The sequence below is a fragment of the Nothoprocta perdicaria genome, unplaced genomic scaffold (assembly GCF_003342845.1).
Source record: "Nothoprocta perdicaria isolate Ctin4 unplaced genomic scaffold, notPer1 scaffold_3, whole genome shotgun sequence".
Taxonomy (NCBI): Eukaryota; Metazoa; Chordata; class Aves; order Tinamiformes; family Tinamidae; genus Nothoprocta; species Nothoprocta perdicaria.
Genome location: NW_020455532.1, coordinates 2,486,235 through 2,501,912, shown reverse-complemented (window position 1 = coordinate 2,501,912; position 15,678 = coordinate 2,486,235). Strand labels below are relative to the sequence as shown.

The 15,678-nt window shown below is 49.3% G+C and overlaps 1 protein-coding gene across 1 annotated transcript in view; it reads left to right on the top strand.

Moving 5' to 3' along the window:
* Positions 1–231: 231 nt before the first annotated feature.
* The window catches only part of NTSR1 (neurotensin receptor 1), a 48,992-nt gene continuing 33,545 nt past the window's right edge, over positions 232–15,678 (top strand). The window contains exon 1 of the mRNA XM_026042098.1: positions 232–999. Within this exon, the coding sequence (XP_025897883.1) occupies positions 319–999 (681 nt within the window). The 5' untranslated portion in view covers positions 232–318. The remainder of the gene's footprint in view (positions 1,000–15,678) is intronic.

The window sequence follows — 15,678 nt, the reverse complement described above, 5'->3', positions numbered from 1 at the left end:
CGGGGTGCAGGGGGGGCTCCTGCCCTGCCCGGCGGCTGCGGGAGCCGCGTGGCTGAGCGCGGCTCGGCACGAACAGGCTGCTCGGCTGCCCGCGCCGGTTCCCGTGCGTGTCTGTGTGTCTGTGTGCGCGGCTCTCACTCTCTCTCACACACACAGGCAGCCCGGGAGCTGCAGGCGCCTCCTCCCCGACGCATTAAAACGAGCCAAGTTTCCACGTCGGGGCTTAGAGGCACCTCGGGGCGCAGACACGGARGCAGCGTGCGCCCCGGGCAGCACCGGCACCGGGGCCGGCACCGGGGCCGGGGCTCGGCAGGGGGGATGCACCTGAACGCCACGGCCCCGGCCGTGCCGGGCGGCCCCCTCCGCCTGCAGCCCTCGGGCTATGCCCTGCCGGGCGGCAACGCCTCCAACCGCTCCGACCTGCTCCCCAAAGGACCCGACGAGGAGGACCTGGACGTCAACACCGACATCTACTCCAAAGTCATGGTGACGGTCATCTACCTGGCTCTGTTCTTGGTGGGCACCGTGGGCAACTCCATCACGGCATACACGCTGGTGCGCAAGAAGTCGCTGCAGAACCTKCAGAGCACCGTGCACTACCACCTGGCCAGCCTTGCCTTCTCCGACCTCCTCATCTTCCTCCTCTGCATGCCCATCGAGCTCTACAACTTCATCTGGGTCCACCACCCCTGGGCTTTCGGGGATGCCGTCTGCAAGGGCTACTACTTCCTCCGGGATGCCTGCACCTATGCCACGGCGCTCAACATCGCCAGCCTCAGCGTGGAGCGCTACATGGCCATCTGCCACCCCTTCAAAGCCAAGAGCATCATGTCCCGCAGCCGCACCAAGAAGTTCATCAGCTGCATCTGGATCGCCTCCTTCCTCCTCGCCATCCCCATGATCTTCACCATGGGGGAGATCTACGGCAAGGAGCAGCAGCCCGACTCCATCATCTGCACCACCATCGTGGACGCCTCCACGCTCAAGACCGTCATCCAGGTGGGGGCCCAGGCGAGCGGGGGTGGGGGGGAGCCCCAAAGGTCCCGGCAGCGCCTAGGGGCGGGAGGCAGCGGGTCGGCGCGGGGGGATCGGAGCAGCGGGGCTCGGACCCGCTTCACCCCCCCGCGCTGCCCGGAGCGGGACTGGGAGCCGGCGCGGGACCGAACCTGCCTGTGCCCTCCCCGGGCTGGGGGCTAAGGCAGCTCCGGGCTGGGACCCCCCCCTTAATGCAGACCCCGGGCTGGGGGCTAACACAGCCCCGTGCTGGGACCCCCCTTAATGCAGACCCCGCGGTCCCGGCTCTGCTCCGGAGTTGCCGGGTGCCCCGCCACAGAGCGCAGTTCATCGCCAGAAACGCCGCTAATCCCTCTCTTTTCTCTGTATCCCCTCCGCCTCCTTTCCTGTCGCCGGGCGGATCGGGGAAAGCAAAACCCTCTTCCCCCTCTCGCAGTTCCTTTGGTTTATTCWTAGCCCATTTCCCGTGTGCAGGAACAGATCCCTATTCCAGGAAGTTTGAGGCGTGGACTGCAGTATAGGCATCCCCAAGGAACCACTCCTTCAGAGCTGGCAGCTGGAATTTTTACTGCTTAGGAGAAACCTGCAGCTCCAGACTCCTCAATTCCAGAAAGGCTCTGGACATGTCCAAGCATCTGCTCCTCTCCCACTCCCACATGCAGAAGGGATTTGGGATTTGGGCATTGGCACCATTGCTGATGGGCTTGGGAGGTCTGGTACATTTGTTTACTGGAGCATCAGCCTTGAAAAATGCAAGAGGGTTAGGAGCAGAGCTGGAAAAAGCAAAGCAGCAACGTGCAGGGATCTGCCACTGCCAGGCTCGTGCACGAGAGCTTTTCAATCTTTTATTTTGAACAGGAATTCTAGGAGAGTTTATCACCAGCTGACCGGAGTTTAAAGCCTCCATAAATCCTGCAAAATGTGCCCACAGTTCRAGGGAGGAACCTAAAGGGAAGCAAATCACAATGATTTCTCCCACTAGAAGTGAATAAGGGCAGATGATGTTCGATTCAAAGTCAGAGCCTGTAGACATGTAGCCCTCGCTCCCCAAGTTTCAGGCACTTTGCTCCAGCAAACCAAAATTGAGCCCCCACAAAAGCACTGAAAAATTGCTCTGAATTTTGCCTTGAAACCTACCTTTTATCTTGCAATTATGGAGGTTATATTTTTCCTGCAGATGCTCAGTATCTTGTGCCAGCCCAGTGTACTTAACCCAAATTCTCTACTCTCCACAGAGACACGAGCCAACTAATATAAGAACAATGTGGGTGAAATGCTTTATTTCCAGCCATCTTCCTTTTAGGATTAATCTGGGGCTCAACGTTAACATGATAGGGCTAAAGAGATGGGATTATTCCCGGCCACGTCTTCTGAGACTACAGTTTAAACAATTCACATATTTCATATTTCACAATATCACTGTTATTCGGTATATACCATATCCTGTTATCCAAGCAAGGAGGCAGACATTAATGCACAGTGTGTGGACTTCTCTCATGTTGTGTTTTTTATTCTTTTTTTTCTTTAATTACATGTGAGAATTCATTTATAAGTAAAAACAGAAGGAACTTTGCAGCTGGAAAAGAGGCCTTGGCAGCTGCTGKAGTAAAAGCAGCATCCCTGTGTTTCTGGGGGAGCTGGGAAGGAGGGAGAAATAGTGGGAGACCCAGGAGACAGGGAAAGGGTCATGGTAATGCAGGAGAGCCCGATGCACAGGGCTGGGATGTCCCAGATCCCCAGTGCACAGAGCCTGATGTCTTGCAGCTGGGAAATCCTAAGCCCTGGACTTTTGCAGTCGATTCTAACTGCTTTAAAGCAAGTCTTTACATCCCTCTGTGCTCATTTGCTGTCTTTAAATGAAACAGAGCAAGGATGCACTTGCTAAAGCTGGCAAATCACTTGCAATAAATCACTCGACATATTTCACTCCTCTTCTGTTTGGCAAATTGTCTGCAGCACAGTGGGATTTCTTAAATTTTTTTATATTGGAATCCGTTAGTTTTCCAAGAGGTTTGTTGACTGATTGAAAGCAAGTCCCAAAACAAGAGCAACTGCAACTGTTCATAGGCTCGGAGCCACTCTGACTTGTACTGAATGGCTCTGCTCGGATAAGCGTGGGATAATATTCCTCCCTGGACCCGAATGAGCTCTCCAGGATGAATATTTGACTGTATTAATTTAAGATCTCCTTTTTGTAAAAGTTCTCCACTGTTTGCTTTGAAGATTTCGGTTTTAATGGGCATTCCTGGGAGAAGCCAGATGTGCATGGGAGCAGTCAGGCTGCTTCATGCAAAGGAGAAGCAGCAGCTATTGAAGCAGCGCGCAGCACATTTCACTTCTGCCCTTTTTTCTTAACTCGTACCACATAAACAGCAGCTGTAGAAAATAATTCCTGGTATTTTTCTAGCAATTCTGTATTATGCTCTGCATCATGTGCTGCTAATGAGGAAGAGCCACAGGGAGCAAGAGGGAGCAGGGTGTCGCTGTGGGGTTTTGGACATGGCCAGTGAATGATGCCACGATGCTGCAGGACCTCAAGGGCTGGTGATATTCAACCTTTCCAAGCAGGACTCTTCCCTGGCTTCCTCACCTTTCTTGCAGTTGTCTACAAGCAGTTTGTGGCTCTAACTTGTCCTATATCTCCTTCATTGCCAAGCTTTCCCATCACTTCTGTCAGCCAAGGACGCCTGCCTTGAATTTTGGCATCACCCTGGAGTCTGGTAGCAGGCGTTAAGTGCATTATAGCTGTGCTATTTAGGCCTAGTTAACACTTTAACTGGCAGTCTTCCTACTGCAACCGATTTCAGGGTTTTTTTTTCCTTGCCATCCAAACTGAGCGCCTCTCAAAGCCATTTCCACACAAGTAAATTAATGTTTTCATGCCACTTCAGCTGGAGTAGGCTTTAAAAGCTCCTCATTGTGGCAGCGACAGATAAAAGCGCTCTAAGGCAGAGCACGTTGGCTCTGCTCGCTCGTGGGTCAGTGCCCRTGGTTTGGGCTGGTTCCCAACGGGGATTCGGGTCCCTCTGTATCCCACCTTCCCTGCCAAGGGTACCACACACTGCACAAACACCATTTTTCCTGCATTGCCTCTTGCTTCTTTGCTTTCCTAGCTCTTTTCTCACAAGGTCCTTAGTGGAAAAAAAGTCGCAGAGTCAGGCAAATCCTAGACCTGCACTAAATCCCCAGGATTTTAATTAAGCCTGGATTAGAGGGCATATGTACAGGGGAGGCAGGGCAGCTGGGCAGCTCTCTGCTACCCCGTAATGCCCAGAAGAGCCAGCAGCATCTGCAGGGACAGGCCCTGGCACACGCTGATGTGTGTTTTGTCCTCGTGGGCAGCTGGTGTGAGCCCGGACATTACAACACACGTGGCAACGAGCCCTGAGCTGCTCTGCATGGAGGTGGCATCACCAATTTCAAGCATCCCAGGGATGCAGAGCTGGAAAYGGGGCTGGAGAAGCAGCAGGAGAACAGGTAGAAATGAGAAACTGCCTGCAGGCTCTTCCCGCTCCTTGGGAATCACACTGGGAATTGTGTGGAGTGCCCCAAGGCTTCCCTGGGCTCCCGTTTTGAGGAAGTTTTGCTCTTTCTCGGTCCATCCTTGTGTGGCTGCAGCTGGTGAACCCTTACAAGGCCTTTCTCTTGGATGCTTTACAGCATCCGCTCCTTGCTCGCATGATCCGTGGAGTAACTACGTCAGCACAGGGAGCGGCCGGGAGCTGGAAAGTGCTCTCTCTTTTATTCCTCCTTGCACTCCTTCCCGTGGGGTCTTCCAAGGCTTTCATGTTGGAGAAAGAAGCACAGGGAAGGAACATCCATCTGCTCGGGGCAGCCTTTTTTGTTAGCAATTTTTTAATATTTTTTTTTCATGTGGCAGCTGTTGCCTGACCCAAATGCTACCCCGACCCTCTTTATCCCTCTTCCAAAGACATCTATGCAATTCCCATCTGTCCGAGAGGCCCATGAAGTTATTAATTCCTTGTGTGATATTGCAAACTGTTTCTTAAACCTCATGCTGGTAAAGCAGTGGTAATCTTACCCCTTGAGCCAGGTGACAAAATTATTTGGGCTACACCCATAGAGTCTTCACTCAGCAAAGTCTTCACTTTTGGTAAAGAAATGGATGCAGAAATGAGCCCTTTGCTGCGGGAGGAAGGACTGATCCTGATTAAAGGGATCCTGCTGCTTCCCTTTGCAGGGCAGCAGAGAAATGGAGCCGAATCCGCGTCCGGCGACCCTCTGGTCAGCTGTAGAGCAAGGGATAAATTAAATGAGCTCTGGTTTTCATTGCTTTACGTAACTGCTTGGCCATGCTGCGTTTTGCCAGTTCTTATATAATTTATATTTTTTTTCCCCTCCTCCAATTGATCTTAATTCACTCGATTCCTTTCCTCTCCCTCTCCCGCTTCCTGAGATGTCAGCCAGCAGGGAGGAAAGGCCAGGGAAGGGTGGCCGATCAATTTAGTCCTTATGTTTTTCTCGTAAAGGCAGTTTGCAAAGGCCAAGGAGATGAAGGTAATCACAGGGTCCTCCTTCACAGAAAGGAGGGGAAAAAAAAGCAGAAAAACCCTCGCAGTTGGCTTTAATCTTCTTCCAGATCATTTAAAGCAGCTATTTAATTGTCCTCCCCTGCCCTCTCCCGCTTTCCGTGCCCTGCTTTGCTGGAGACTCCGCGCGGCAGCTGCTGGGGACGCGCAGATGTCGCTTCTGCTCCCGGCGGGCACCGCTGCTGCTGCTGCTGCTCCCTGGCCACGGGAGCTGGGCCTGACGCGTCACCCAGGGGACACCCTGCTGGGACATCGCCTACGATGCACCTCCTCCAGACAGGTGCAACTCTGTCCTTAGTGCTAGCCTGGTGTTGTGGCCGCGGGGTGCCTTGGTTTTCCCCTCTCCGTGCCACATGCGGAGCCCCTCGTGCGCATCCAGCATCACCTTCCCGATTCTCCATCCCTCCGTGTCTCCCAGGCTGGAGGATTTTGAGYGATGTTGCAGGGACGTTTTGGGCATGGCCTCGGAGCCACTGTCACCTTCTGTCTCAAGAGAGGTACCATTGGCAGGATGGAAGAGCCGGCGCCAGCAGGTGATTCAGGGATGTGAGATTTACTGCTCATCTCCTGTGGCTTTTCACTTTAGTRATTTTCAGTGCAGAAAAGGAACCGTTGGTCACAGTTTCATGGGAGGTTTTTTCCTACAATGGTGGAAAAAAATACTAATAAACACATCCTTTTTCTGCTGAACTATYTTTTTGATAAAGTTGCTTTGAAGCTTTTAAGTTCTCAGAGACCAGAACTGATCACCAGCCAGCAACCTGAATCTCAGACATGGGATCTTCCTAGTGGAGATGAAAAATAAGAGAGTAAAATATAAACTTTCAGGACTTCTTTAGCATCTCAAGGGGGAAAAAAAACATGTTCAATATGAAGTAGTCTTGGAAAAGACTAACGTGTGTCTACAGAGTAAAGCTGCACTTTTAATGAACAGCATTTTCTTATCTGCAAATCAGGGAGGCATTTGGGGGATGGCGAAGCAGAAGGTGTTTGGCATGCCCGGAGTGGTCACGTCGCGGGGACCTGCGAGGTCCCCGTCCCTGCGCTCTCCTCCCTGCGTTTGCACCCAGCGCAGATTTGCAGCTCCCCGGGTGCCGAACTCCACGCCGTAAATCTCCCTCATTAAAACCTTCCCGTTGTCCCCTTGCCAAGCAGGTTTCTAAAAATATGAGAGAGAAACAGGCAGCCTAGAAAGGCCTGGGCGTATATCTGATCCCAGCGACGCTTTCCCTCCTCTTTGCAAACACCCTCTGGTACTTTCCTGCCAACTGTTACTGCCTCTGGATAATAAAGAATAAATTTAGGGCTGTTGCTGCCAGAGCCAACTTGTGCTCTTGAAGCAAATGATTTGCTTTGCTGCAAGAGATGAGTCCCTCCTTCAGAGAGCTCCTCTATCCCAGTGTCTGCTTTAAAATGAATGAGGTTATAAAACGATATTTGAGGCACCCAGTGCGAGATCTCTGCAGTCATGGAAGCTCTTGGAGGGACCTGGTTTAATCCTTGCATTCCTTTTTCCCTGATGGATGTACCCAGGAGAGACATGCATGGGGAAACGGATGCCTGGAGGGGATGGGTCAGCACAGAGCCCACAAATGTCCCACTCCCTGCAGGCAACGGCCACACTAAGAACTGCCACATGTTAAAAAGCAGACACTTGACCAGATACTGTTGCTCTGGGGACCAAAAATTCACAGTTTCCTTACTGCAGGAATGGGTCAAGGATTGGGAAGTGGCAAGGAATGGGTCAAGCAGCTTCTCGGTGGAACAAAGACCTGCTGCACATCAGCTCTACCCCTTCTTTGCAGGGTGGTGTCCCCCCCGAGCAGACCCCCGTGCTCAATCAGGACTCCTAGAGACAATTAATGCAATCATTACAGCGCCTTGTGCTATTAAAGCATAAGACATATAAGGCACTGCAGCTCTGAGACGATGAATGCGGTCTCAGTACTTTGCAAGACCATATCTTATTGACATGGAGAGTTTGTTTAATAAGTTCTTAAGTATTTGAGTGCGTTCAATACTAATTTAATATTAACTGACTTTTGTCTGCTGCTCCATTAATTTTTCAAGACCATCTTATAAAAATGCAGCTTGCACAGCGACTGGAGAAGTTCGGCTTGCTGCTTGCATCCCTCTATTGATATCTCCTGCAAAGGCCTTAGATTTTACCCTCACAGGGACAATTTTTACATTTTAATTCACTTGCCTCATTCAAAACCCAGGCTCACAGGAATGGACTTCCCTTTCCCAAGCCGTATGTTCCTTTTTCTATCACTGTCACTCACTCAATGGTCTTGTGACCATTATCACACTCATTGCCCCGTAACTCCAGCTGGGAGAAGTGTGATAAGGGACTGCCAGAGGAGAGGGAAATACAGGTCCAGAGATTAGATTTTTGCCCACAAGATACAGCAACTGGATGGTGTGCAATGCCCTAAAAACTTCACGGACACCTTTACGATATGAGGGATGTATGGGACTTTTTTGGACAATTTGATAGAATTTTCCTTGCTCCTATCCTCGGCAAGACAGGCACAAGCATTTCCTCAGACCTGCCTGATTTTCATGATAAAAAAAAAAAAATCCATCGAGTGAGTGGAGGGAATAAGGCAAGAGAAGAGCCTGGTTTGTATAGCAGTTCTGCAGCAGGGTGATTAAAAACGAGCCAGCAGGCTCTGAAAGCTGCTCAGGGCTTTCGAGGTGGATTAGTGAGCCGGGTCCACCGAGGCAGTCAGTGGGGCCCGGTGATGCGATGTGACATGGCATTGATCGTGTGCCGTCATCCAAGGACCCGCGCGCCAATGCCCCAGGGCCGAGGATGGTTCCACTGCCGTCCTGCCAAGAAATTCAGCGCTGGGTCCCCCTGGATGGTCCTGGGGGGGACTCAGCCCATGGCAGCTCCTTCCCGCTCCAAAGCAACACCCCCAAATCTTTCTCTTTCACTTGCACTGATGATCCTTGCTGTCTGCCACTATTTCCAGCCCCAAAGTAAGCAGCAGACCTGCRGTTCTTATCTGGAAGCCCTGCAGTTCTTATCTCCTGAAGACTTTAGTCATAACAGTGCTGGAAGAAATTGCATTTGAACCAGGGATTTTAATTGCAGTAATCAAAAGTTTCTCCCCTGATTTGTGTTTTAATCACACACACCCATCCATACCCATGGAGGCCAGGAGCAGCCTTCCTCAGCTGTTCACCTCAAATTCCCCAAGGATTCATCTCAGTTTATTTTAGCCCAAGCTTTTTTTTTTTAGTTTTTATTAGAAGAACAAGACTGTTATGTTGATATAAATAAGACATTTATACTTCAAATGAAAAAGCAACCAAGCAACCCCTCTGAGGTGTTTGCTGAACACTACCTCCACCAAAGCCACATTCGGCTCTCCCCAACCCAGCAGGGTCCACAGTACAGCCGGTGCTGCCAGACCTTAGTTTATACCCTAGACCTCTCTGAGAGTTTTAATTGCCCCCAAAATCGTTTCTCAGGTTGTCAGCAGAGGAACTTGCAACGAGCATTTTCTGCAGTGCTTTGGGTATCTGTCCGGACCCATGCAGGGCACCAGCAGCTGCTCCACCATTGGAGCCTGCAGTCAGCAGTCGGACAGTGTTTGGCTTAAATATGGCCTTTAATTTATTTATAAGGCTGTATCCGGCACTTGATATCATATTTAATGCAAATAACATTCAGGAGAAATCCCCACTGAGAGGCACATTATGAAGATTAACAACCTGGCTTTTCCTATGGCTCCTATTTATGCAGTGCTCGTTTGCGCCTGGTGCCTTGCGAGCACTAAGAACCCTCCAGTCGAGGAGGCTCCTTCTCGCACTGCCATTTTGCAAAAAAACAGGGCAGAAACGCTGCGATTTCACCCAGGGCTGTGCAGCAATATCCAAGGGAACGGACCAGTCCCGAGCCCGGCCCCTTCCCAGCACTGCATTTAATAGGGACGGTGAAAGGTAAACGCCGCCGCTCCTGGAACATGCCATCTGTGTGGGTTTGATTTCTTTTAATTATATAGCCCACTTCCATTTTAAACAAGCTGTCAGGAGGATTAATCTCGCCGCATTTAAGATGACACTGAACATATTCTCCTGCCCTGCAATTATCCGGCGCTGCTTTATTCCCTTTTATAGTCACAGGAGGGATGCGTCAGGTGAGATGCTGGGGGCTCAGCACCTCAGTAGGAACTTTATTAATAGCTCTGTGTCTTATCTTCACTCTGAATCCTTCTGTATCTTTCTCATCYTTCTGGAAAACCGAATCCTGCCCGAGCTGTGGCTGCCTGCAGACCGTGCAGTCGTGCACTCTTAAAGCACTCTCCTCCTCTAAGCACGGAGGGGATCGGGCGCATCCGATGAGCATCAGCTGCTAATAGGTGGATGCACTCGTTGCTTGCTAAAAGGCTTCTATTGCCCTAGAGGGGAGGGGAGATCTCAATTCTGTATTTCTCCTAAGGTTCTTGAGCAGGGAATAACCGGGGACACCGCGGCAGCACGGGCAGACCTGGCTGCTCTGCAGGCTGCTGGTGGCATCCCGGAGCCGAGCGAGGATCCTTTATTCTTGAGCCCGTTGTGCGGTGAGAAAGGAGTTCCATCTGAAGATAATATCCAAGAGCGGATGCACTGGGCAGCTGCAGTGCCATTTTTCTGCAAATCAAAGGAAATGGAAGAAACCTCTCAGACCGGCAAGGCCAGCGCAAAACAARCTCTGTCCGGGAGCAGCAAAAAAGCTCCGAGAATCTTCCAACAAGATCCCCATGATGGATGTATTTTTCCCTCAGTTCATCACCAAGCCCGAGCAGGAGGTCCTCATTGACAGCATGTCTCCAGGTGATAGTTTTGGTGAAAGGGAAAAAATACTCTTATCAAAATAAATGACACTTTGGAGAGAGAAGAAATAATAATAAAACACAAAAATGCACCATTAGCACCTAGGTCTATGAGCCCAGGGTCTAACTATAGACCCATGCTTGCATATTGTGCTCTTCCCAGTCCTGGTGGTTCCCACCGCTGCTTCCCAGGGTTTTGCCAAAGGGGCTCCATGTTGTAGCACTCACCTTAGCTCCATCCTTTTCCTTCTTTCCTTTCTCTCCCCCTTATCAGTGGAGACTTCTCAGAAAAGGCCTCCATCCTTACAATGATATTACATTGGAAAATAAAGTGACCTCATATCCAGATTACTTTGAATCCAACCTAATTGAGAATGGGCAAATTGCAGGGCGTGCTCTGGAGGTTATCTCATAACSCATACTCCTGCACTAAATTCCATCTCTTAATTATTGCCCTGGAGAAAATTGCTTTGAAGTGCTCCCGGGGCCCGTTGTGTTCTTTTTGAGTTTAGGTCTCCTCGTTCCTGCACAGAAAGCAGATTGAAATAATGTTCCCCTGTTTCCCCATTCAAAGGTCATTGGTTTCTTCACCATGCAGTGATGGAAAACTTTATTACACTCGCCAGCTATTAAGGGGGGGAAAAAAATGTCATTTGCTCAGTTTCAAATTAAAAAAAAAACAAGGAAAAAAAAGAAAATAAAGRCAATGAAAAGCCACAGGCAGCCTGTGAAAAGGAGAAGCCAAGAGACYAGGGCAGAGATGGGGCAAGGAATGACAGCTTTATACACCCCGCACTGGGTAGTGATAGAAGAAGYCTTTGTGCCTATAAAACAAACTGCTTTTTGTTAAAGCAACTGTTTACTCAGAGTGCACCGCTGCAGCTGCAGCTTTGCACGGGAGCTGTGTGCCTGCAAAGGCACCGACTTCCTCGCATCCGTGCCCCTCTGCTCCCGCTGCCCCCCGATTTTCCGTGCGAGTTTTCACTGCAAGCTAAAGCCTTCACCAAGCGGCCTCAGAGAGCTGCCTGCTTTTAAGGATATGTGTATCGATTGYTGAAGAGATTATTTTGATTTGTGCCCTGTAGGTGTTGTTGCTGCAACACTGAAGCCCAGCTGAAATATTTTCTGAGCATTAATTCCTCTCCAGCTGTGGGTTTGCTTTCCTCTTTGGGAGTCCTGTGTATTGCACTAAAGGAATAGCTTCATATTTAGCATAAGATTTCCCTGGATTTTTTCAGTCCTGCCTATTTCTTCTTGGCCTGGGTGTTTGCTGGCCATGTAGGTGCTGTTCAAGGCTCAGCAATGGGTGCAAATATTCCCTTTCCTGAGGTGRCACATCACTGTCAGCTGCACTTTGGAGGTCCTAGGGATTTCAAAGGCCACCGTTAGCCCATGCTGATGTTKGAGCTGTGCTGATGGACACAAACCCCTCAGCAAACTGCTAGTCTGAATGAGCATCCTTAAAATTATTAGCAGCTCCCAGCATGGAAGAAGCCTTGAAGAATTAATCCCCAAGCTGCGACAGCGGCAGTTCGAGGGAGTTTTCATTCCTCTGCTTGATATTCTATTGAAGTTTTGTTGGAGATGATAAGCAATCTCCGAGAAAACAGGCTTTTTGTTTCCAGGAACAGAGAATGAATTGCAAGGACTGCTGAGGAAAGCAGTCATTACCCAGGTAGGCGAGAAACGCAAGCGGGATCGAGCGTGGCTCTTTGTATTAATAATTTGAACATAACTTACCAGAAATCTGGGTACGCAAAACTGACTGGGCTGTAAAAGCAGTGGGAACCAGTGACAAAATATTCATTGATGGTCCCTAAAAAAAGCAGCCTGTGCCAAGACTTTCCTGCAAMGCGGTTCCTGCTTTTCCTTCTGCTTATTGCTCATCACTTGGCAGATACGGGCTGGTTTTTGGGACCTCCCATGACCTGGGAGAAGGCAACAGTAAACAGGTAAAAAGCAGGGATATTGCCCTGCGAGGTCCCCAGCCTCTCACAGCCGCCAGGTTGCTGAAGTTCAGCTTTTAAACTGTTTTAAGGTAAATGAGACACGCTTGCCTGAAGCGCCGCTATCAATTCCATAGCAAAAATGGACTGATAAAATAAGCAGAGCTTTCCCTGTTATTAGTGCTGTTTAGATAACTTTGAAATGCTTATWTTTTCAGCGTCATGAGTTACGTTTCCCCTGGTTTGGGCTCTAGAAGGAGTCAGTGAATTTCCTTTTCGAGAGGACAGCAGTTGTGCTTTCAACCACCACCCAGGCAAATTGTTTTGTACTTCTAAGCTGGGTGCCAGGCTCATTCACACGACCCTTTCTGTGCTGGCAACGGGCAACGTTGTCCACATTTCGTGAGCCCAGGCACTGCTCCATCCAGCTGTGGGGCTGTGGGTGGCCCTGGGGACAAGGGCATGGAGCCCTGGACCCTACCAGACACACTTGCTGTTTGCTTGGCAAGGACTTCTATGTGCAAGAACCACTCCGATAGACCTCGAGCATCTTTCATTACCTTTTTTAGTTAAAGCAGTTCCTCAAATTTATAGAAAACCTCATGCATCATTTTGTTTTCAGTCTTCCTTGCTTAATTTATGTATTTATTTATTGTTGGTTCCTGTCATGTGAGTCCTTGCACACCCAGATTTACATCAAAATTCAGGTCCTGCTGCCCACTCCRTGCAATATTTTGTGAACCGTCTCTGCATTAGACCTTTAGAGCTTATATTATTTTCTTTTCTTTTTTAATTCATGGCAGATAACTTAACAATAGGGTGGGAGTGTGGGCTGGATCTGCTACTCCAAAGGCTGTCCTTGCCACACGGGAAGAAAAGTCATTTCCCAAACTAMCTGTTCCTGTTTTCTATCACTGTAAGTGAGAAATGACATGGAGTGGTCCAAAAAGTGTTGTGGAAACTGTGCTGTTTAAGTCTCCCTTTAGTGTGTTATCTGTCAAAGTAATTACATGTGGCTCAGTAACATCAGACTGCTGGAACAATATCATTCTCCTGTAGCTTTTCCATTTCCATTTAATTAAAACATTATTGTTTCATTCATATTAGTTTGCATTTTAAAAAAGGAAGGAGAAGATGGGGACAGAGAGAGAGACCAGCTGATTGGTAACTTAGGCTCTGCTTGAGTAAAGATAAGCATTAATCACTGTCACCGCATTAGGRCTCTCTCTTCCTTTATTTATCTCAGACATCAAAATGCTAAAAAAGAGAAGAAAAAAGCCCGTGCCTTGATGGCCCTGATTTTGCTTGCTCCATTGGGTTCCTATGGAAGGAGAGCGATGTGCTCTGCCTTGCTACTATGAGTTGTATTTTGGAACACAAGGAAAATAAAACATTCCCAAATGAAGTTCTGCTGTGGAACCCAATCCAGTTGGAGACAGAAACAACATCCACCTCCCATTGCTTTTCTTTCCGTTGCGTCTTGTCCCTGCCAAGCGTGTGTCCCTTCCGTGTGCCGTGGCCACGGGAAAGCAGTGAGAGTACCACCCGTGAGCAAGCATCCCTGCTCAAACAGTAATCTGGGATAATCTCATCCATAAGTAATGCAGCCTGGCTGCCCATCCTGCCCGGCAGCCAGTTGCCCTGCAAGGAGGTGATCCAGCACACGTGGAAACGCCGATTCCCATGGAATGAYGGGCTGGCTGCTGGCATCCAACCAGCCTTGGCCACCCGGCTTTCCTCTCCTGTGCTCCGAATGCGGTTGGCATCAACCTGGCACTCATCCGGAGCCACCCCCGGGAGCTGGAGCAGCCTTGGGCTCTGCTGCCCTTCCCCTCTCCCAACACATCAAGCACAAGCGCCGCAGGCAGCGGAGATGCTCGAGAGAAAACCTGGCACTGAGACAGGAGCAGCGGTGGCCACYGGGGGCAAGGGCTGCATTTTGAGGAGGGGAGCCAGGTCTGATCGTTGAAAATCTCCCTCTTGCTCAGGTGTTTTGGGAGGCCCTGGAGCACGTGTGCTTGCATGGGGTATTTTTAGCAAAATTTAAGTTTACCGGAGGTCGCGGAGAAGTAGAGCATCAACGACTTGAAGAGTTGTCATTCTAGTTGCAGTCTAGCAGGAGTAACACATTGACTTATTTATGAGAGAAGTCGGTTCCCTTCTCTCYGTGTCTCACACAATCTGTTTTACCACTCCCGGCACAGAGAAATAATCATATTGTCAACAATTCTGTCTTTAAGAAAAGCAAATTAGGCAAGATTTGAGAGAAATGGAAAATGTTAGCAGATTTTTTCTCATTCTTTCCAAATTTTTCTGTGCTTTCACCATCTAAATGAATAAACAGCAGTCCCTGTACTAGTCAAAAGAAGAGRGGAAATCATTTTGCAAAGTATGAAGTCTGATGGAAAAAACATCAGTCTTAGCAACTCAAAGTGGTTKTGTGAGCCTTACGGTGTCAATGCCATGTTCCCATCAGCTGATTTGGAGAAATCTTGACTTTCCATCTGATATTAGGAGCTTGGGAAGATACTGGATGGCCAAGCTCCAGGAGAAGACCAGAGTGAGTAGTTTTCTCTCAAAGCACATTGCAGAGAAGGAAGACTTCTGGTGGTGATGGAATCAAATCTGGTTGTGGAATTTGTGCCCAAAGATGGGACTGAATTTGTGCATTGTGGATGTTTGTGTGATTTCATGGATTTTGATGGTGTGCCATCCAAAAAGCATTGGCCATGAATATGAACAGTTCAGAGCTCGTTACCTGGGGTAATATGAGTAGGACTGCCCACTAGCAAGAGGGGCTTGGCTGAAAAGCCAGGCACTGTAGCTACAACATCCTTGTGCTTTATCAGTATCATTCATTTCATGAAAAAAAGGCCTCTTCTTATTAAAGAACAGTCTGTCATAACTGTCTTTAAAGCTGTCATTGCCAAGAAGYCAGCTGTCACTCGCAAGGATGTGCTTCTGGAGCTGTTTCTGGCTAATTCTCCCGAAATGGCACAGTAGAGCAGTGCTACAGAGCAGAGAAACAGCCCTGGGGCACAGCAGGGTTCATCTCAGGCCTGGTTTTCACTAGATACTTGTGCTGTTTCTATGCTCCTCCTAGGAGGGGCTGGTTTCTCTAGTTGGTCTAATTCTTATTCAGGGCTTGTGGCAGTTGAAATGTCTCTTAAGAGCCTCTGTTGCCTGAGCACCAAAGCTTAAACCAAAGTAGGACTTTGGCTTAAACCAAAGTAGGACTTTGGTGTTGAGAAAGTCAGGTTAGACAAGAGGATGGGCAAGTGAAGGGCCTTGAGTAGAGTTGGGTTCCTGGTGCTGACGCTTGTGGGCTGGAGCCCCTATTTC